The 20,804-nt window shown below is 41.5% G+C and overlaps 1 protein-coding gene across 6 annotated transcripts in view; it reads left to right on the forward strand.

Annotated features, from left to right (window-relative positions):
* The window catches only part of chl1b (cell adhesion molecule L1-like b), a 48,263-nt gene extending 27,713 nt beyond the window's left edge, over positions 1-20,550 (forward strand). For 2 of the 6 annotated variants that reach the window (XM_062463764.1, XM_062463772.1), the window contains exons 2-28: positions 1,005-1,208; positions 2,243-2,351; positions 2,625-2,815; positions 3,410-3,532; positions 3,679-3,849; positions 4,107-4,145; positions 4,325-4,436; positions 4,531-4,712; positions 4,929-5,077; positions 5,197-5,314; positions 6,150-6,261; positions 6,514-6,680; positions 6,779-6,944; positions 7,055-7,179; positions 7,554-7,655; positions 7,952-8,149; positions 8,345-8,415; positions 9,133-9,352; positions 10,674-10,789; positions 11,016-11,220; positions 11,379-11,501; positions 12,430-12,609; positions 16,177-16,290; positions 16,528-16,689; positions 17,069-17,200; positions 17,975-18,047; positions 19,369-20,550. In XM_062463764.1, coding sequence (XP_062319748.1) covers positions 1,076-1,208; positions 2,243-2,351; positions 2,625-2,815; positions 3,410-3,532; positions 3,679-3,849; positions 4,107-4,145; positions 4,325-4,436; positions 4,531-4,712; positions 4,929-5,077; positions 5,197-5,314; positions 6,150-6,261; positions 6,514-6,680; positions 6,779-6,944; positions 7,055-7,179; positions 7,554-7,655; positions 7,952-8,149; positions 8,345-8,415; positions 9,133-9,352; positions 10,674-10,789; positions 11,016-11,220; positions 11,379-11,501; positions 12,430-12,609; positions 16,177-16,290; positions 16,528-16,689; positions 17,069-17,200; positions 17,975-18,047; positions 19,369-19,573 — 3,798 coding nt within the window. In that variant the 5' untranslated portion in view covers positions 1,005-1,075 and the 3' untranslated portion in view covers positions 19,574-20,550. Of the gene's footprint in view, positions 1-1,004; positions 1,209-2,242; positions 2,352-2,624; positions 2,816-3,409; positions 3,533-3,678; positions 3,850-4,106; positions 4,146-4,324; positions 4,437-4,530; positions 4,713-4,928; positions 5,078-5,196; positions 5,315-6,149; positions 6,262-6,513; positions 6,681-6,778; positions 6,945-7,054; positions 7,180-7,553; positions 7,656-7,951; positions 8,150-8,344; positions 8,416-9,132; positions 9,353-10,673; positions 10,790-11,015; positions 11,221-11,378; positions 11,502-12,429; positions 12,610-13,567; positions 14,666-16,176; positions 16,291-16,527; positions 16,690-17,068; positions 17,201-17,974; positions 18,048-18,175; positions 18,259-19,368 lie in introns of those variants that run through there. The other 4 variants (XM_062463787.1, XM_062463779.1, XM_062463796.1 and 1 more) reach the window with 4 other exon arrangements.
* Positions 20,551-20,804: the final 254 nt, after the last annotated feature.

The raw sequence follows: 20,804 nt of genomic DNA on the forward strand, positions 1-20,804 counted from the left end.
CTTTTTTCTTTTAGCAGAATTTAGACACTATTGCATGTTTATGCTTGTGGAATACTGCTCCATGTTTAACTAATTAGATCCAGGAATAAAGTGACCTAATGAGCTGGGCCATAGCCAACATGATGGAGGCTAATGAACTCACACCCCAGAGATTCGACAACAGAGGCTTGAGGGTAACAATTCCATAGAGGTGAAAATATTCCTGTACAGACACAATCTCACCCCTCCCCCAGCCTTCTTCTCTGGCCAGATCCTGCTCATTATAGCCTGACCCTTGGTCTGTTAGGTGGAAAATGACCCTGTGCACTGGATTGTTCTGTACTGTTCTGGCTGCCAGACAGAGACAGGTTACTCTGTACATTGTGTACAGTATGTGGTATTTATGTCTCCCTGACAGCCATATTTCTAGCTATCACATAAATATGGCTCTGTTGTTTATCTCTGAATATTCAGAAAGGAACCCACAGACACATGAACAGCAACAACAGCCGCATGACAGAATCTTCTGCATTATATCTTAATGATGTAAATTTTTGGCTCTTTGGCTTTGTGGTATGAATTCCTAATTGTTTCACTTGAATATGGAACATCTGTCGAGCATTAATATATCCACAGGCAGACTCACACATTTATTTATTTATTTACGTTTCTTGTTGTACTCTGCATGGAAATACTGTCTTTGTTCCACACTCCAACAGACATTAAACAAGAAAACAATTTGTGTCCCAGGGGAAAGGGGGATGTAAGGCTTTATTATGTATATTTGTTGTCAGAATGGCATTTGAAGTCAAAGAAAGGCACAGAATGTGGTCCCTGCTGATGCGAGAGAGTGCTGTGCTGGAAACGTATGGGCCTATGCCTGGCTGAGCGCCGCTCTCAGTCACGAGGGCTTTGTTGTGTGTGGGGTTGCCTGACTTGACTGACTGCCTGACTGTCTGCCTATCTGTCTGCCTGCACATGGGTGAATTTAAGGGAGACCTCATGTGCCGTCTGTGCTCCTACAGGTCCCGCCCCTTTCGGATGACATTGGATTGAACTGAGGAGTTTGAAGAAAGCCACTCTTGTCACTTCCTCCATGAACTCTGAGATTGTTGTCAGCCGTGTAGCCATGAGGCTCCAGATGAGGCCAGGATTGGCTTTCCTGCTGGGCATGGTCATCTGCATCAGTGCTTTTCACCTTGCCACTGCCATTGATATCCCATTGGAAGGTAAGTTACAGTCTGTCCTCAACAGTCTGTACTGAACTGGAACTTGGTATGACAGTGTGTTGACTTTTGTGTTATACGTTATCTGTAATGGGTATTAAATGGTTAACAAGTCGGTGATCATCAAAGTGATCTGCTGACGTTTTAGATCAAATATTATTAGGATCAAAAGTTCCATGGAAGGTAGTATTGTCTCTGTCAGTTTATTGCCACCAAATCGACACTCATTGCTGTTTATTTAGAGGAATGTTTACAGTATTTAACCTGTTTTCTTGTGTTAAAGCTGTGTATTCTACAGTTTCCTTGGAAATGGCAATCATGCTTGGTTTTTCTCTCTAAATGATTTCGAAATATCTCTTAAGGGCCTTGTCGTAAAATAACAGTTTAAACAGGTTGATGAACATGTGACGTACAAAGTAATACTGGACTAAATGCTAAATACCCTTTTAGAAAGCTTGTGTTATCCTGCATTTACTTTAGTGAACACAAATACACGATGTAATATGTTAACATTTATTTAGAAGAAGGATTACGTAAGCTAAACTTCTGTTTGTGTTTTTATTTTGTGCTTTCCTCGCTGCCATGGATACCGTAGTTTTAGGTCATTTAAACAGTAAGTTTGCTATGGATGACAATCTGTCAGCTAGTTTTAGTGAAGTCCCCAACTCTCCACTCATCACTTCTGATCTCTCAGCTCAGTGCTCAGCACAAAAGCTTTGCTGCATCCTCATGTTAAGGATTTGTTTATCATGTCATATATCATACTCCAGTCTTTCATAAACCTGAAATATCATCTCTGAAAAATGGCCTATGGCATTTAGACCCAGCCTACTTCATGGATCCCACAGTTACTCACCATCGATAACCCATCTGCCCTTGTTCACTTTAACACATTTACAATGGTGACATACTTTAGTGAGAGATGCTAATAAAGACCATCTTGTTGAGTGTGAAACATGTTTCGTAAGAAACGTGTGCTACATGTAGTCCAATGGCTAGGTTGTATCTCAGAGCCTTGTCCCTTGTGTGTTGCCCAGTTGAACAGCTGCCCACCATCACAGAGCAGTCTCCGAGCTCTCGCATCGCCTTCCCCTTCGACGAGAGCTTCTCCATGACGTGTGAAGCCAAAGGGAACCCCGAGCCTGAGTGAGTAGTGATAAGGCCACGCTGGTGTCCCCAACAGATGGGAGAGACAAGCCCAGCTCCGGAGAGCTTGTTAGCAGTCTAACAGACAAGTAGCACCACCACTCTGGCACGAGACACTACTGTTTATGTGTTTTATTCCATGGTATAAAATTCAGAATCTTTCAGCCAAGCTTCAAAACTTAACATGCTGTTCTCTTGGCAGATTCTAGCATGGTTTGCATGGTTGCATGGTTTGTTTTCCATCGCAAGCTGACAAAACTGTTGCTCTCTTAGATTTCGATGGACGAAGAACGGACTGGAATTTGACCCCTTCCTGGATCCGAGGCTGATGAAAGAGGAAGACTCTGGGACATTTGTGATTCCCAACAGTGGGAACCTCACAGACTACCAGGGGATCTATCGCTGTTACGCCTCCAACAAACTAGGGACTGCCATATCGCAGGAGATTGAGTTCATTGTGCCCTGTGAGTAACACAGCTCTCCTGTCCCGGTGGTGCTCTATTACAGTTCTCTCAAAGTGATTCAGGGCTTGGAATCCAGTGTAATGACTGTGCCTCACCATTGTGAGCCTTTCATTGTATTGGCTGTGGCAGAAATTGAACCTTCAGTGTATTCCACCCACAGTTGCCTCATATCAATGCCCAAAAGCTACAAAAAAAGCACTGAATGTGATCTAGCCTCTCAATCATTGCCCTGAGTATATATATATATATATGTATATATATTTATTTTATTTTTGTTGTTGCACAGTCTATAAATCTTTAAAGAAATCACAACAAGGAGAATTGTGACTGAGTTTGTTTGTGCCTTTACCGATCTGTCATATTTCACAGTAGTTCAGCCATCACTGAACATAGTTGACATCCATTTCTTCCTGCAAACCAAAATCTGAAAATTTTTCTGTAGGATTTGTTTCATTGGTTGCTGCAAATAAATGCCATCACCAACTCACATAGCCAACACAAAACACATTCACATTATTTCACTGCCACCTGCTGGAAAAGAAAGTAGCTACATTAAATATGTGACTCAGTTTTATCATTCTGCCTTTTTGCCAGATGTTCCAAAGTTTCCTAAAGAGAAGATTGACCCCCTAGTGGTTGAGGAGGGTCAGCCTTTCGTTCTTGAGTGTAACCCCCCCAGCGGGATCCCACCCCTACAGATCTACTGGATGACTATCGGTCAGTAACAATCATAAACCCCATGTAAAGAATATTGAGTTTGAGAATTTGTGGTAAGGTCTTCCACTCTATTTTAGGGTGGCAGCTCATATGACTCATAGAAAGATGAATGAGTTCGATAGAACACTTCCATTCCTGTCCTGCAGGTCTACAGCACATAGAGCAGGATGACCGGGTGTCCATGGGCCTAAACGGAGACCTGTTCTTTTCCAATGCCCTAATCAAGGACAGCCGCAGGGATTACTGCTGCTACGCTGCCTTTCCTAAGATACGGACCATAGTGCAGAAGACGGCCATGTCTGTCATCGTCAAGAGTAGTAGGTTTCAACTTAATCCTCTTAACCAGGGAAACCATCTGACCATCTGATACCCATTCCCATTGTTGATCATTTGAGTCAGGAAAGTGGAAAGCTTTCCTGACAGTGCATTTGGGATGATGGAAATCCTGCAATTCTTTAATGACATCTACAAAGTTAGATTTTTTATGTTTTTTTGTTTTTTATGTTTTTTGTTGTTGTTCTTAAAATTCATTAGGAATACATATATCTTGTTTTCATGTTCATCTTCATTTCAGCCAAGTCTAACAGTGACACAGGTGACAGTCCTGGTCCAGGTGAGTTAGATTTCATAGCAGAGCCCTGACTAGCATGTTTGCTACTGTAGATGTACTGGATATGGTTTCTGTTTCAGATTGTAAAATTCAGACCCATTGTTTTTTCCAATGTATTTTTCAATGTTGGTTTGACAACAAGCACAAGCACTGATTGGACTGTCCGTTTTCCATTCTACAAGCCAATTCTATCCTGGAGCGAAAACCTAGTCTTCTGACACCCTCTAGTGTCAAGACGAAGGTACAGCTGGTCAAAGGCGAGGAGCTTCTGTTGGAGTGTATTGCAGAGGGGTTGTAAGTACAGTTACCTCTCAGTCTCATACCTCATATGGTGTTACATGATGTGACAACTAAGCCCATGTGTCACATTGTCACATGTCTTTACTAGTCCTACCCCCAAGGTTGAATGGGTAAAGATTGGCCACAAACTTCCTGACAAAGCCACAGTGGAGAATCATGGGAAACTGCTGTCTATACCTGTTGTGGATGATGAGGACAGTGGGAAGTACAGGTGCAAGGCCAAGAACACCTACGGAGAGGTTGATCACTTTTTTGATGTCACAGTTGAAGGTAAGTATCTACACAGCAATGCACAGTCAAGAAAATAATTGCTGCACTATAATCTAATGGTATATAGAAAGCTTGGTAACTAAGAGGAACATTTTGCATGCGTGACAATAATAGCGTTGTCTTGTTTGCATCTTGATTTTTAGCTAAATTATAACTCGATCTCAACATGTTTCATTTAGTGGTTTTTGAGACTGTCCTTGCTGTTGATCTCCCCAGAACCTCCTCGCTGGGTGTTTCAGCCAGAGAGTCAACTCAGTATGATAGGCTCCGATGTCGTTATCAAATGCTCAGCCTCTGGCATTCCTCAGCCCACTATCACATGGAGGGTGAATGGACTTCCCCTGGAAGGTGAGCCGAACTACAGTGTTTTACATACAGTACCTATCTGTGGTAGAACCGATGGACAAGTATGATTTGAATTGAACTGCAATTAATCTTGTTCATTTTCCAATTGGTTGCAGAGGTCCCTGCATCAAACAGAAAGGAATTTGATGACAACATTTTCTTAAAAAATGCCAAAGAGTTTGACAGTGCTGTTTATCAGTGTGAAGCCTCCAATAGACATGGGACCATTCTGGCTAACGCTAACATCATGATAATGAGTAAGTGTATTGTACTGTACATTAGGTCTCTTACGGTCTACTCTCATTGCCACTGTATTCCCAGTCAGAATAAGAATATTTACCTATGATTTAATCAAGAATGCAAGCAGGTTACCAAGCAATGGTCTTTTCCTTGTGTCCATCCATCCATCATCATCCGCTTATCAAGAGTCGGCCTGGCGCCTACCCGGTGTTCCAAGGGTGTGGTGATAAGCCCAGCTAGCTACTCTTCCTCTGGGTCACCCAACAGTTCAAAGCTATCATGCTGTGTTTTAATTTAATTAAGATCTTGGTGCCACAAAACAACCGTGTGTTGCTTTTATAAGTGCAGATAAATACATAAAAAATATACATGTATATATACTTGGCTATTCAGAAGTGTCTGGAAATTCTTTGTGACACCAGAGTACAGATAAAAAAATAAAAAAAGACAAGAAAACTGGGGCATTTCTGAATGCTAATTCCCAGCTGCTCCTTTTGTTAATAATTGCATTTTGGTTTCTTTGTCTAAAGATAGAACACCTTTTCTATGATAGATGTCCTTTGTTCAGTTGTTTTTCATTTTGACAAATTTCTAATTTTGACAACCTGACAGTCCAGCCATTCTCACACAAAGAGGAACAATTAACAATGAAGGAGGACAGGAATAATGTCATGCTTTACCCACACCTACATCATTAACACTTGCACTGTAATTTAATTGGCATTCTGAGTCTCAGTCCCACCCTGTCGTGTCTACTCTTTGACTGTCGGTTCAGGTTGTCATATTGTGCCCACTGCCCAGTGTAGCAGTTAAAAACGCTTGGTTTAGATGTCTCTCTCTCTCTCCTCACAGACATGCCTCCTTTGATATTGACTGAGGAGGGACAGGAGTACTCCACTGTGGAAGGGAAAGGTGTGATTATGCACTGCAAGGTGTTCAGCTCACCTCCTCCGACTGTAACTTGGTGAGTGCTGAACACACAGTAAACAACACTGGGCTCCCCCGTCCCTGCCTACCCTTCACGCCTATACTCTTACACACCAACAGGGGGCAGTATACCTCAGTCTCTCATACTTCTAAAACTTCATGTACCAAATCCCTCTGCTAGAGTAACTGTAACATTTCACTGTACATGCTTCATCGTTGGTGCACCGAGGTTTTGTATGATGTTATAATGTTAAAGGGAAGACTTCTGTTAATGAATAACGTTTTCCAGGGACAAGGATGATGCTGCAGTCTCTGTGGAGGGACCACGGTTTACAGTTCATGAGAATGGATCATTGGAGATCTATAATGTGGAGAAAGAGGACCAGGGCCAGTATACATGCTACACTAAAAACACAGAGGGATCGTCTGCTATCGATGCCATACTGGATGTGAAAGGTATACTGTTGAGACAAGGGACCACAATGTGCTTTACTTCAAATGTGTGGGCAAATGTACTGTGTAACTACTGCAGTCTTGTTTTTCATTTATCTAAGATCCCACTAGAATCGTAGAGACCCCAGAAGACTTGCAGATCTTAATAGGAACCACAGCCCAGCTCTCATGCCTGGCAGAGTATGACAAGTCCTTTAGAGGCGACTTTGAAATCCTGTGGGAAAAAGATGATACAGAGATAGCCTCAAACCACACAGAGAATTCTGGGTAAGAGACATCCTTTTATTGTGGTTTCACTGAACTTATATCCAGCTATAAAGTTCACTTACCTTCACATTTCCCAGATCAATACTTTGTCTCTGTCTCTTTGTCGATAGGTACTTTATAGAAGATGGAATACTGCAGATTATCAATGTTAGCCACAAGGACCAGGGCATGTACACATGTGTGGCCAGGACACCACTGGACCAAGACTCTGCCTCTGCTCTGCTCATTGTGCTGGGTGAGCAAACATGTCACAGACATCATGCCTGCACTGACCAAAAGACCCCAGTACAACCATAATGTATGACACATCACAACATGGATCGATATGTCGAAGTCAGATGCCCCTAGGGCATTATGTTCACAAAGCAGAAAAAGACCACATCGATGAACATCCTCATACTTCTTCAGACCAAAGCCTCATAATAATAATAATACCAGACTATCGGTTGAAACTCTTAAACATGACTTAGATGATGCTTTGTATAACATTAATTCACTTCTGGCCATTATGTAGACTTTGCTTTAAAGTCCTTTCACTTGTTCTTCTGACTCCAGAGAATGGTGTGCCTTTATGTGTTACCAAAGCAATATTGTTATGTTGTTTTTTAGATGTCCCTGATGCACCTGAGAACTTGGTGCTGTCTGAACACAAAGAAAGAAGTGTGAAACTGAAGTGGATCCCGGGGGAAGACCACAACAGCTCAACCACAGGTAACAAGGCCATCCACTTACCACTGCAAACACAACAGACAGCTTGAAGCTGTAGCTGCGCAGTGTAATACACCAGGCACAAAAACGGAATGGAAAATGTTAATCCTTGTTACTGTATGTTCATACAGAAATGTCGTTTTATACTCCATATGTAATTTGTTTGTTCCGTAAAGCTGCTTCTCTGAGCTCTGCAGGGTCTAAGAAGTGTATTGCACAGCTGGCTCTCCAATAAACATCCCGTTGGCAGAAGCTCTGGTAATTTGAGGACTTGTCCGTGTGTCTCGTCCTGTCAACAGAGTTCATTATAGAATATGAGGAGAACCAGTGGGAGCCAGGGAACTGGAAAGAGCTTCTGAGGGTTCCTGGAAATCACGGCTTGGCCATCCTAAAACTTCACGGCCATGTCGACTATCGTTTCCGTGTGTCTGGAGTGAACGCCGTAGGGCGGGGACGTCCCAGTGAGCCCACTGAGAGATACAAAACCCCTCCGGCAGGTGTGATCTTGTCTTGTTCATCCTAACCTCCAGGCCACTTGAGCAATCGCCACTGTCGCTCGTAGAAAATTCAAACCTTAGAGATATAGCCATTGAAACTACTCTTGTTGAAAATCTAAACTATAATGTTGATATTACAGAGACGATTTCTTTCACTTCCAATTGCGCCAAAATCTATATTTCTTGCCTCCACAGCTCCTGACAAGAACCCTGAAAATATCAAAATTGAAGGTCATTTGCCCAATGAAATGGTTATCAACTGGGAGGTAAGAATGATGGTGTTGGCCCACTGACTGCTCTGCTGTAGGCTACCTCAATAAATATTCACAGCATCGACATTTCTTTAGAAGCCACATAATGTATCTAGTAGTCTAGGGGAACATATTCTATTGTTACAATTATTTTATTTGCATTAATCAACAATCATTTCTAAAATAAAAATGTTCCTTTACTATTTTTTGAATTGCTTTAGAAAAGCAATTTTGGGGGAATCACAGTGAATGGGTTTTCTATGACAGACATCCAATGGGGTGCTTTGAGTAGAAAGTGAAAAAGGAAGGTCAAAGAATAGAGGTTGTTTCACAAGTATAGTAATAAATCCCGTTTCATTGTAAAAAGATGAATCTCTCCCACACTCATTATCGTCCTGCCCTGCCATGGTAATGTAGCTAGAGCTTTCCGATTTATGAGCTCTCTCATTGTTAATGATTTGCTTTTGTGGATAATGGTATCTTATTCTATTTCTCATTGTCATACCATGGTAGGGGCAGCACCATGTCTCTCTGTGTCTGATGACTTAGCCTCTCAGATGATTGCCTCTGTACAAATCAATGTATACAGTACCCTTGTCTTACCACTATGTTAAACAAAATGCTGACTCATTTCCAAGACTGTGGATTTGTCAGTTCATGTTTTAGACAAATCGGTTCACTGTTTCAGATCCAGACATGATCTAATATTTTTTTTCCTTTTTCCTTTTACAGCCATTGTTACCAATTGAGCACAATGGCCCTGGTCTGGAGTATAAGGTGAGCTACAAACGACAGGATGAGGAGGACTGGCAGGAACACATGGTGAAGAGACACTCCTATGTGGTGATGGACACTCCCACCTTCATACCCTTCGAGATCAAGATTCAGGCCAAGAACCACCAAGGCTGGGGACCAGAGCCCAAAGTTGTGACAGGCTACTCAGGAGAAGACTGTGAGTGCCTGAACCTTGTTCTGTTAAGACTAGGAGTACATTTGTATCACCAGCTGTGACTACATTGTTTCCATAACATTTCTGCTTTGCTTTAAAAGTTTAGAACAGAAATCACCTTGCAAGTATAAAAAATAATCTAGCCTATGCCACTGTGCCATAACACTTCTGTGTCAGTTGAGTCAATAGAAGCCTTAAGCAATCACCTCCTGAACAGGTGAGATACCTTTGTTAGTCCTGACCACGCTCACCTCCTACAGAATAGTTTCTGAAGAAACCAGATTATCCCACTTCGTTGTCCTGTTCCATTCTATGTAGTTATTATCCAGTTATGCTGTCAGACAGTGTCAAAAAGGGCATGTACTCTCAGCCAAGCAGTTCAGAGAAAAATGAACATTTCCTTTTTGTATTTATTTTCTTCAGCTTTCTTTTGGAATTGCCCTCTGGATGTTACTTCAGGTCTTGACTCCCTTGCTTCTCCCTCCTCCTTCCTCATCTTTCTCCACACTCAAACCCATTGTGGATAGATACAGTACAACACTAGCTTCTCTTTTTTCATAGTGTACACTCCCTTTAGCCATGTGTTTTTGATAGTGTTTACTTGTATGTTCAAGATACTGAACTACTAGCCTGGGAACCAGATGAATCTGTGAGCTCATGTTTATTTGCTCTGGCAGATTGGTCCTGCCACCCTCCCATTCAAACATATTCCCCCCGGCATGAAAAGTGCCGGGACAATCACAACCGTTCATGTAATATGGGGCAGGTTTAATACAATGACTGCACAGAGGAGTGCCATTGAGGCAGGCGTAAAAACCCAAGATTACGTTTCATTTCTCTGATTGGTTGTTAGTCTCCAATTCTATCCAATTGCATCCAGATGCATTCTAATGTGTGCCCCTTCACAAAACCCCTTGGAAATCTCAAATGGAACTTCTAAGTGGTTCCAGAGTAATACGCTTTTGCAAATTGGTCTGGCAATGCTAGTGGGACTCATTGTCCAGTATATTAGTGATTGTAGTATTTTTGTTCCTTGTTACTAGCTGTGTCATGTTTGTAGCACAAGCAATTAAATCCTTAACTCTTGGAATGTTACCACTGTGAATGTCTCTTATTATTGTGAACAACAGTATTATAGTGATGCTCCTGAATACCATATATGATCTTAAACTCTGAAATGTACCGTGTTATCCTGCAAGGCTCAGCTCACCTTACAGTATCCAGTTGATTGATCAATGTTGGGTGCCTAGACAATAAGCATTGATAGCTGTATAGGCATTGATTCATTATGTGTGTTCATGTGCGTGTGTGTTTACGTCTGCAGTCCCCTCGGCAGCCCCTGATGATGTAGGTGTGGAGGTGATGAACAACTCCGTAGTCAAGGTCAGCTGGACACGTGTTCACAAGGACAAGCTGCATGGACATCTGGGAGGCTACCGGGTAATTCCTCACAACAACCCTTTGGCTTTAGACACAGTTTAAAGGGAGTGACCCTCATCTGGCTCGATCTGGTGTCCTGCTCACCCCTCTGTCTCTTTACCTCTGGCAGCTCAATGTCCTTCGGCACAGGCCACTAGTGAAAACACAATAAGTCATTTCATCGCCTTCCATTTGAATCCGTGATGTGTTCACTGTACACAGTGTCTCCTCATGTGCTGTGCTGTAGGTGAACTGGTGGCATCTGCGCAGTCTGCTGGAAACGAAGATGAGCCACGGAGAGAAAAACACTTTAACGTTTCCTGGAGACAGGAGCCGTGGCGTTGTAGCCGGGCTCACGCCCTTCTCTGAGTACAGCCTCATTGTCATGACCTTCAATGGGCGGGGCAACGGGCCAGGCAGCCATCCCGTCAACTTTAAAACCCCGGAGGGAGGTGAGGCGGTGAGGGGCAGGTGGGGGTGGGGAGTGGGGGAGTCTGAGAGGAGAGAAAACCCCATGCAGCATATTGATTTAGCATCCACAACAGAAGAACAATCTAGGCTTCAGCATCCCACTGCTTACTACAGCGTTCTGTTTTGTTATTTGTGTCAGTTCCAGGGAACAACAGGATTTTTAAGGTTGCCGATGCTCAAAAGCACACGGTCTCCCTTGTGTGGTCACCTCCATTAGAACCCAATGGGATTCTCACAGGATATCTCCTCGAGTATCAGCTAAGTATGTGTCTCTCTCTCTTATGGTCCCTCCTAGCAGTTAGACTGGTGATGCCCTGGTCATGCCTTGTGGAGATATTGATGTGATAGTGTAACCCACAATGAGCCGTTTGGTGAAAAAAGGAAACCATTTCTTGTTTTAGTAGGAGTGGGGGTCAGCGTTGGGTCAGAGCCTGTGTAAGGGAAATGTGTTATGGAGAAATACACTGACCTGTGTCATGGTGTGGCTTTAGCAGCGAGAACACAGGCCACTGTGTCACAGCCTCTTAAGGTCTCCTGTAAGTGGCCCCATCCTGTCTAGTGGGGACTTCATCACCCTGACCCAGAATCCGGCAGGGGATTGCCAACAGACAACATTTCCATTCATGTGTCTCAATGTCCTCAAACAATACCTCTGATTAGGCTAATCTCAAAGTTTCAACAACAGCCTTTCAGGCTTTGCTTGCTAATTGAGTTTGATTTCACTGCTGCACAATAAGGCTGAGTGTCATGCTGTATTTTTGAAGAGGCGACGTTTTCATTGTGCCAGCGTGATAAAGCTGATAGAACCTTTGAAGTGGGGGGTTTGAAGTCCCCTTGAAGGAAGTCATGTGTGTAATGTTGAGGATAATGCAGCCAGCTGTCAGTGGGGCGCCAGGAGCAGCCAAGGAATTTAAACGCTGCTGAACAGCTGTTCAAGGGCTTAGCCAGGTTTCACACAGGTCTTGCTAAGTTAATATTTCACAGGTTCCACAGTTCTCCACTGAAACATTGACCGTCAGATTCATCACCAGGGAGGACTCAACAGTACATGGCTTGAGTGGCTAAAACCCACTTGCATGCAAATTCGACATTTATGCAAAGAGAGTGTATCCATCAAATTGGCCTTCAGATTAGATAGTTCCCTGTGGTCTCATAGTCCAAGATGTAATCTGGTTTGTTTATTTGTTTAGTCAATGACACGGAGGAGGTGGGGAACCTGCTGGCAGTGGACATCAACAACCCTGAAATAAATAAGTGGGTCCTCCATGACCTGGAGCCAGTTAGTAGGTACAAGTTGTACCTGCGCTCCTGCACCAGAGTGGGCTGTGGACCTGCCATCAGCGACGAGTGTACAACCACCCCGGAAGCACGTAAGTCATACAGGGGAGACTTCAAAGGGGACAGAATCAGGACATGGATTCAGGTTGTGGGGGTAATGGAGGGGTTTGAGTTGGGTGGCAGGCTATAATCATGTAAGATGCTTGAAAAGGTAAAGATCTTAAAGGAATACTATATAGGCTCTGACTGCCAAGCTTCTCATATCTCCATTGGAATAATTATTTTAGGTAAACAATACCATAAAGGTGAGAAAGAAGGTTTCATCTGTCACTGTCATGAAAGAGCAAGTGGTTATTGATCTGAGGGAGAAAGTACTATGAAACAATCAGCCGAGGGAGAAAATTGTCTTGAGCGTAAGGAACTGTAGATTTTCATATTGACTTGTGTAATCATATAGAAATTGGCAAGCTGTAAGCCATTGTGAAATGTTGGATATATGTTCAGCATAATGGACTGCACACCATTATACGACTGTATTATGCTATTTTTCTACTCTGATGGAAATCTAAAAACAAAACTTGAATTATCTTTAACCAGTAGCTTTCTAGAGTCAGAATTATAGTTATAAAGATGGTTTGACAGCTGTTATCTTGTTTTTTTTTCTTTAGTACAGTGAAAACTACATAAAACCTAATTTCTCGACCCCCAAAAATTGGCTTTGATTGAATAGGACTATTTTTGACTCGGCTGTGGTTCATTGAAGTGAATTCTGACATTCTGGATATTTCAGATACAGAGTAATGTCACAAAACGTTCATTCTTTCTGACACAATAGTGTATGCGTGCCTTCGATATGCTTTGCAGTGCCATGTCATGTTCCAAAGCTTTCCGTAATGCAACTGAAAACAGTGTGCCTGCTGTGGGATTCACATTCTTGCATTCATGTGTAATGATACATTTCGTGTTTTGTGTGATGTTTACCTTGCACAACAGCTGTCCATGTCTGCCTGGCAATGCATTTCTGTTTCTTTTCTACCTCTCTCTCACCAGCCTCAAAAATGGCTTCCACTGTCAGCTTCAGTATGTAGATTTCTGTTACTGTAGAGTTGCAGATGTTGCAATTACTCTTACTGTAGATTAATAGCCTACTAATCCATCAATGCCTTCACGTATATCCCAATAATAAGCAGGTTGCTGTACATGCAGATTTCTTGACAGTGCCATCCATTAACTCTTGCTTTTCTTTGGATATACCTGTTGGTACGTTGTGATGTAGACATGTCAGTTTAACTCTCATTAGCTTTGGGTGCATGAATGTAATTTGATAGTTTGATAAATGTGCTACAACAGACCTAGCCTGCATTATCGAAGCGGCCTCAGGCATGAAGCGCACTACTAAGGTCTCCCATGACTAAACCACATCACACAGGTCTTCATAAATAAGATGAAATGCAGATCCTCGCCTCATCAGTGGATAATTGCCCTTGTCTGTTGTTTGCCCTTGCCAGAAGAAGTGAGCACGCTGATGCCTCTTTTCATTAGCAAATGTCAACACCTTTTTTAGATAAAGTTTTGTGGTTTCCTCTGCAATAACAATGATAATGAGCAGCCTAATTATAAATGCATTTTAGTCCTTGCTCATTAGTGAATCTCTAAATGAATATTGACTTTTGTTCTGACAGCAGGCTTGGTGCCAGGTGGGCAAGACAGACATAGAGATCAGATGGAGTGTAATATCCAGTAGTTTCCGACATTTATCTAGTAAAGTGTAAGACAAGGTGCAGACAAATCGACAAAGCCTTGTGTGACTATAATTTAGTCACACTACACAGTACACACTAAAGTGTTGTTTTTCCATTTCATTACAATCAATCAGATGTATTTGAGCATTGTAACAAATCTGACTATGTATTGCATAGTTGTAGACTAATATTATTCCTTGCCCTATACTGTAGAAGCTAACAGTAGCCCACAGCGATTGTGGTTGCAGGCAGCATGTGTTCTAACCACCTTACTTTCTCACTAGAGAGTAGCCCCTTTTCCTCACTCAAAAATTGGTAATCACAAGATCTGTCTCTTTTTCCAGGCCAGTCTTCCACTCCCTCACCTTCAAGCACTTCAGTGTCCCATGTGACCAATTCCACTCGTTCCAACATAGGTATAAAGGATACATCCAACTGCACAGACAGGATACCACCAATCCTCTTTTTAGTTCTGTTCTATTTTAAAATAGGAAAAACAATCTTCTGTGTTTTGTGGAGTTAGATGAGAACAAATACTTTACCAAATGGAACATTGGGGAATTCACTATAAAGGATCTGATCTATACTACTAGCCATCGGTGTGAACAGCATGTGTTGTAGTTCGACCAGGACAAATATGTCTAATTGTCAAGGATTGATTTGTTGGGGCCCAGCCCTCCTGTACACAACCGAGTATTGACCAAGCAGTCACCTGACATTTCCACCTAACCTTCAACTGGGTAAACAATAGTGCGGTGGGACAATGTCCATAGCCGCATTTGAGCTGAGGGAGAAGTCCATTTGAGCAGAGTGAAGGAGGTGTGGGCTCTTACACGGAGGGTGATATTTAAGGGACACTGAGATAAGTGGGTAAGTAGAAGCTGTTGAAAGCATAGATCAGAATATTTCAATCTTCTGGTCTCTCCTTTTTAAGTGCTCCCTGACTTTGAAGAGCCATCTTTCAGGACGTGTGGCAGGGCATGCACTCCCTGCTGTGGTAGCAGATGCTTTCTGCAGCGTTTAATACCAGGTTGAACGGCACAGTGACAAACACGCCAGCCAGCCTTGGTATATTTTTAGACTGGTTCTGTGTCACTTCAAGTCATCATACCAACCCAATGACAGGAATTACCATAGTTACAGAGTCATACATCAGCATTAGCTGGAGATTGTCATTTGTACTCTGAGGGATGGGCAGGACAGACACAGGTGTCCTTGTGTACGGAATTATCACCTGAGCAAATAATGCACCTGAGCTGGAAACACAGTTGAAGATTTGCATGTTTGCCTGAGGGAAATGAAATGGATTGTATTTTGTTGTCCAGATTGAACAACAGCTGTCAACATCCCTTCTTTAGCAGTTGTATTTGTGTACATAATAAGCACACCCAACCCAATTCTTGAAAATCGTGATGACGTCAGTGTTGCGAGGGATTATTTGATCATAGTCTAATGTGTCTCTTTAGTGTGCAAGTACAAAAGTAGAGGTATTAAGCTAAAGATCACCTACAGTATACATTATATATGAAAATAATGAAAACAGAAGAGACTCAGTAGTACATGTTAGCAGAGGAGTAAGGTTCTGTATTGTGGTTGTGTTTGTTTTTCTGTGGATGCATGTTTATCTGTAGATTTTAATGTACCTTTGCAGGCTGCACGTCTTCCATTTCCATATCAACAATTTGAATTGTTTCACCATTTCTGTCAAGCATTATTGATGTCCTCATCCCATGCCACAAGTACTCTACGGGGAAAAAATCACATATACAGTGGGACACGTTCATACGGGAGACAAATGGATAGCCCTTCGATTAATACATTAGTACTGAAACAATGACCACACTCAATCTTATAATGTTTATATCTGTCCTTTACTAACCCCTTTTCTGTCATTTTTCTCTTCCATTTCTCTGTCAGTCCCTGCTCTGTTAAATATTAGCTCTTCGGTTAGTGACATCTTAGCAAATATCAGCTGGATTCCTGCGAGTGAACACAAGGATTCTGAGTTATATATTGCATATATGAACAACCGTAAGCTTACATCCCTTCTCTGTTCATTAACATTCATTTTGTAGTAACTGTAGCTTGGAGGCTATATTGAAATCCTTGTTGGCATGTAACAACATCTGTAACAACATCTGTATCAATGTCTGTGAGTGTGTGCTTTCAATCTTATATATGTGTTAGATTAGTGTCATCAGTTTTCATAATACACGTCTGTGTATGTGCTCATGAATACTAATCCTACCCGATTGTGCACCTCTGTAGGTAAAGGTAACTGGAAGGTATCTGAGGCACTTAACACCTCTAAGACTTTCCACATCATTGAAGGGCTCGAACCGGGGACTGAGTACACTGTTCGACTTATGACTAACAACTGGGTTGATAATTCTAGTATATTTGAAGATGTTATCAAGACCAGGGCTAAAGGTGAGAAGGGATACCAAAGATCTCAAACTAAAACAGACTCACAGGAGCAGCAGCTATGGTTACTTAGTAGTAAGCAGAAACAACATTGTCCTTGAAGGAGGCTCAAGGTACCATGCATGGTCCTATCAGTGTCAATAGGATTTGATTTTCTCTGTTTACTTGCTGGGAGGAATTACATTTGAACAGCTTCTTCAGTTGATTAATTAGACAAGCAGATAAGCTGTTTAATATTAATTCTGGGACATTTCCGTTGCAGCATGTCCCTGTACTACCTCACCTCTGCCTTTGCATCGGTTTGGATTTGTCGATGTAAACATTCAATCAAGTATCTTTGAAAAGGCCAAGTCAAGTCAAAGTCATTGAGTATTGTTGTCTTCAGGGTTGGCAAGCATCCATGGAGGGATCTCTACCCAGGGCTGGTTTATTGGACTGATGTGTGCTGTCGCTCTTCTCACACTCATTGTGTTGATTGCCTGCTTTGTCAACAGAAATAAAGGAGGGAAGTATTCCGGTAAGTGTCCCTTCTCAAACATCATTGTACACAGCATCTTCTGAATGTTAAGTAATCATTGCATCAAGTGGTGTTATATTTACATTACATTCTGCTTATTATATAGAAAGCATATGTCATTCAGGAATCTCTTGTAGAAGTGCAAAAGTGTATGTATAATAACTAGAAATAAAGATGTATTGAAACAATTTGAATTCTAAATGTTTACATTTACTAGACTTGTGTGTGTATATTTGCACTCACAGTATATATTTAATGTATGGAGTGCTTGTATTTCCACAAGCAAGCCCTACAAAAAGACATGTTATGGAATATTCTAGCATAGCGGATGATGAGATATGTTGTATGGTAACTTTCTGTCATTCCTGCCTTTAAAAGAAATGGGGTAATATACTGTACAGTTGCATTTATTTTCCAGCTAATTGGCTAACAGGTTGACTTGTGCTCCGTTTTTATTCTTGTCAGCTAAGAACATGTTGCTTTGATCTGCTGCTTGAATCCAGTGCTACTCTGTAATCTTCCATTTCACATGCACTGTTTACTTTTCACACACAATCACTCAATTTAGACTCAAGCTCAAACCTACTTCACATGTAAACATTGGTGACGTGTTTGACGACATTGTTGACATCAAACACGTTTGCATGTGTGAAACTGTACAAGACGATGTGGAAACAATTATAAGTGAGCTACTGTGCTCACTTGTCTGCTAACAAGTAAATTGTAAACTAAATGCTCAGGGTAAACTAAATGGTTGTCCTTTTCTCTGAGCAGTAAAGGAGAAAGAAGACCTTCATCCAGATGTGGAATCCCAGGGGATGAATGATGACACATTCTGTGAATACAGGTAAACCAAACTGCAAGCCATTTTCATGATGACTCACACATCAATGAACAATAATCACGTTAACCTGCCTTTCATTGTTTTATATGATCCTACATAACTATGTCTCTGCATTTCTCCTGATCTGAAAGACAAGCCCACATGCATGAGCTTTATACGGACCCTCACAGAAATCCCTGTTCAACACATGTGATGGGCTGAGTAACTGCCTAATGTATGTGATAAATAGCAACAAGTTCCCTGTTGCAGTTTACACATTACAGTAGTAGTGTCGATGTGGTATTACACTTCATGGTGCATTGTTATTAGGTAGAGTGTGGTGGTAGAGCTCATCTGACGGAACTGCCTCATTGTTCAGATGTTGCTATTTGTTCCTGGGTGATCGTAAATGATGGCTGCCCAACAAAGTAGGAGAAGGAAACAAATCAGCATAATTGAAAGTAGCTCACCTCAAGGGCAGTAATATATGAGCTCATTTCATTAATCCTCCAGTGGTACAATTCATAACATACTCCCATGATGCAGTGTAATACTTCAATCAGCAGAGTCTGCACACCCCAGCTCCATATGGGACATCTGGAGTCTGGATCCTGGCTCAGAGACAGTCTCAGTGCTGTCTTCCAGTGCTGTGTATGTTCCCCTAAATGAACCCATTTTGGAAACCTTAGAAACACATGATCAAGTCAAATCAATTTGGTGCGGCTCACACATTCAAGTAAATTACATTCTGTGCCACTTTTAATGATCTTAAAACTATTTGTAATAGTTTCTAATTGCTGTCTTTTATGTGATAGCCAGGTGGTACAATTTAAACAATAGACATACGAATATTGCCTATATATATCTGATCTGTAGAATCTGATTCTGATTCTGATATATTGTGTATTTATGTACAGGCATATATATATAGTATATTTATATACAGTATACATTTTTGGTGATTTACTGCTGACTATTGTACAGATTATACCCTATAGTTGTAGTTACAAATCAGTGCAGTATAGTACAGGGCTGTATGTGCATGACAGGACATCTGTACAGTAAAACCTCAGCATTCCATTTCACTCCGAGCAAGTCTACTTCCATCTACATTCATGCAAACGCACCGTTAAGGCAGGGTTGATTGACATACCCCTAACATGCATTTATTATTGCATTTGCATATGCTAGTGAGGGGTAAACGATTCATGCCAATCACCGGAGCACATCGTTCAAGCTCTTAATTCTTAAGCCTGTACTCTGTCCTCAACAATGAAGTTAAACCATGAGTGAAATGGGGTGATTTTAAATTCCATGTATCTGTGCCATGTTGTGTGCTGTGCAGTGACAATGATGAGAAACCGTTGAAGGGCAGCCAGCACTCTCTGAACGGAGAGATCAAAGCAGGGGACAGTGGGGATAGCATGGCAGACTATGGAGATGAGGAGGGCCAGTTCAATGAGGATGGCTCTTTTATTGGTGAGTATGCTGGACGCAAGGAAAAGAGGATGTCCACTGAGATCAAGGGGACCTGTCAGACCCCAGCATGAGGAAAGGAGCCACCATCCATCCTTAGGACACCACTTTTATCAAACTCTCAGTGGGGAAAGGAAATATAGGAAATAAGAGACATAATCCATACCAAGCACAATTTTGTGTGAAATGTAATGTGTCATTGCCAACTGCACTGCCATTCTCATTTTATAGAGCTATGTTTTATCAAGCTGTAACAAAATGATAATTTCCAAATGTATATATATATTGTATGTGGGTTTTATATTACCGCAGTGCAGTGAAGACCTTTTAGGGCGCTTGCGTTTTTTTGGAAATGCAACTACTGTTTGTAATTCACTCAAAAGAAGAAAAAGACTACTCCCTGTCCACATTGTGCTTCAGTCCAATTGCTCATTGTCTTATGATGTCAGGCCTATTATGGTAAATCCTCTTGTAGCAAACAAATGTATGTGAGAAAATGAAGTTTGAACTTTTCAGTTCAAGTCAATATGGTTGACTTTGATTTTATATATGCCAATCATTTATTCAATATGATTTCATATGTATACAATATTTGTTTATTAACTTATTCCTTCATTGGATTTGACACATAACAATACAGCGTCGTAGATACAGGGACAAAAAAGAACACATTCTCATGTATACAGTATATGTAAAGCTAAAAGGCGATTTCTTTTCCTGTATAATGCTGACAGTCAGAGTATTGCTGTCAGGACCGATGTGCCTCTCTGGAACCAAGTAATACTGTTATATGTATCCACTCATTGGAAAAACAAATTAAAATAGAAGTTTATGTTTTATCAATGTAATTATGGCAGCCTTGCTCTGTGCATATCACCGGACCCATTCTCATTCCAGCAGAACAGTACCATGATATGTTTGTTTGTAAACTATACCTTAACATTAACACAGAGATCAACCTGATTGAACTTTTGTACAAATACAGCTATTGCATGTTTAAGAATGTTGATTGGTGTTTTTGATGTCATTAAATTGTTTTACTTTTCGTAAACCTCAGCCTGCAAATATCTTTGCCACAGATTAAGCTCTGAAGTGATTTCATATGACATGATTTAAGAGCTCTCTCTAAATGTCATATTAGAGAAAGTGTTCGGAAGTTTTAAGGGCTGTAAAAATGTTTTACTTAAACGTGTCACGGCAGGGTCATGCCTGTCTCCAAGGTTGTTAGCAGGCTGTTTTTAACAACCTGCCGCAGGACATGCATATGGGCTAACAAGGAGGTGGGCCCAGACAGTGGATAAAGGA

This window comes from Osmerus eperlanus, chromosome 1 (genome assembly GCF_963692335.1).
Source record: "Osmerus eperlanus chromosome 1, fOsmEpe2.1, whole genome shotgun sequence".
Lineage (NCBI taxonomy): Eukaryota > Metazoa > Chordata > Actinopteri > Osmeriformes > Osmeridae > Osmerus > Osmerus eperlanus.